The sequence below is a fragment of the Malania oleifera genome, chromosome 4 (genome assembly GCF_029873635.1).
Source record: "Malania oleifera isolate guangnan ecotype guangnan chromosome 4, ASM2987363v1, whole genome shotgun sequence".
NCBI classification, from domain to species: domain Eukaryota; kingdom Viridiplantae; phylum Streptophyta; class Magnoliopsida; order Santalales; family Ximeniaceae; genus Malania; species Malania oleifera.
This window is the reverse complement of record NC_080420.1, coordinates 87,853,470-87,854,914: the sequence shown is the minus strand read 5'-3', so window position 1 is coordinate 87,854,914 and position 1,445 is coordinate 87,853,470. Positions and strand designations below refer to the sequence as shown.

The 1,445-nt window shown below is 32.7% G+C and overlaps 1 protein-coding gene across 1 annotated transcript; it reads left to right on the top strand.

Annotated features, from left to right (window-relative positions):
* Positions 1 to 252: 252 nt before the first annotated feature.
* Positions 253 to 753, top strand: LOC131153870 (uncharacterized). Its single transcript, XM_058106319.1, has one exon. It carries the CDS (start codon positions 253 to 255, stop codon positions 751 to 753), a length of 501 nt encoding a protein of 166 aa, XP_057962302.1.
* Positions 754 to 1,445: the final 692 nt, after the last annotated feature.

Genomic DNA, 1,445 nt, shown 5'->3' with positions numbered 1-1,445 from the left:
TTGCATTTTACATGGTATCGAAGCAGAATTCCGTAGCATGTTTGATAGTGCACTGACTGAATTCCACATGGAGATACTTATCGTAGAGGAAGCATGGTCATATTCACCAAACTTCAATCTCTCGCCATAAATCAGGGAGAAGAAAAACAACTACAAACAGAGCTGTGGTTGGCCAAGGGAGTTTCAAATTTCATAAATTGATTGATTCAATTTTTGCTGCTCTCTTAAATTTTTTCTTTCTTTTTCATTTCTATGGTGGAACCTGAATCTTCTATGCATTATGTTTCTATGGCAAATTCTGATGATTCTTCAAGAAATCTATCGGATGATTCTTCAAGTGTTTATTACTTGCATTCATCAGATAATCTCAGAGCTCTTCTAGTCTCTGAAATCTTGAATGGTGAAAATTATATTGCAAGGAGTAGATCTATCTCCATTGCCCTTACAGTTAAGAATAAGATTGCATTCATAGATGACACTGTGCCTCAATCCAATCTTGGTGATTCTCGGATTCGAATTGCTTGGTTGAGAGCAAATAATCTTGTTCTATCTTGGCTAATGAATTTTATAGCCAAAGAAATTCATGGGAGTCTGTTATACTTCACAGCTGCATGTGATGTTTGGGAAGAACTCGAGACAAGGTACCTTCGAAGTGATGGTCCAAGAGTCTTTACTCTAGAAAAATCTCTTAGTTCAATTTCTCAAGGATCAAGATCAGTTACTAAATACTTCAATGAATTCAAGACCCTCTAAGATGAATATATAAGCTACAGACCAATTCCAAGCTGCAGATGTGGAATTCTTGATAGGTGTTCTTGCAATCTTTTAAAGAATTTTATAGATAGGCAGCAATCAAATTATGTGATGAAATTTCTCATTAGTTTACATGACTCTTATTCTATGATGCGAAGTCTGTAAAGACTCGAAAAATTAAGATGATTGAAATAATAAAAAAATAGATAAAATAACAAATAAGTAAATAAAAGGAATTGCGTGGGAAAAAGAAGAAAAAAATTTTAAAAAATTAAAATTAAAGAAATTAAATTAAATTAAGATAAATTAAATAATAAATAATTAGTTATTAAATTAAACATTTTTACAATGGATTTTTAAAAAAAAAACTAATTGAAATAAGAAATATATATATATATATATATATATATATGTATAATAAGTATAAGTTAAAGTTTAATATATATATATATATATAAAGTTAACTGAAGAAGAAGAAGTACAGAAGACACACCCCCCCCCCCCCGAGTTTTTCTTGCGCCAGCCATCTCCGTTTCCATCTCTCTCCTTCTCTCAATTTCTAGACGAGTTTGCGGCGGATTGGGAAACTGAAGGTGCCATTGGATTTCTGGTTCCATTACCGACATTTCTACTGGAGCAGATTTGTCGTGGGAACGACTTAGGCACTGCTCCTGAAGAAAGGTAACTTTTCC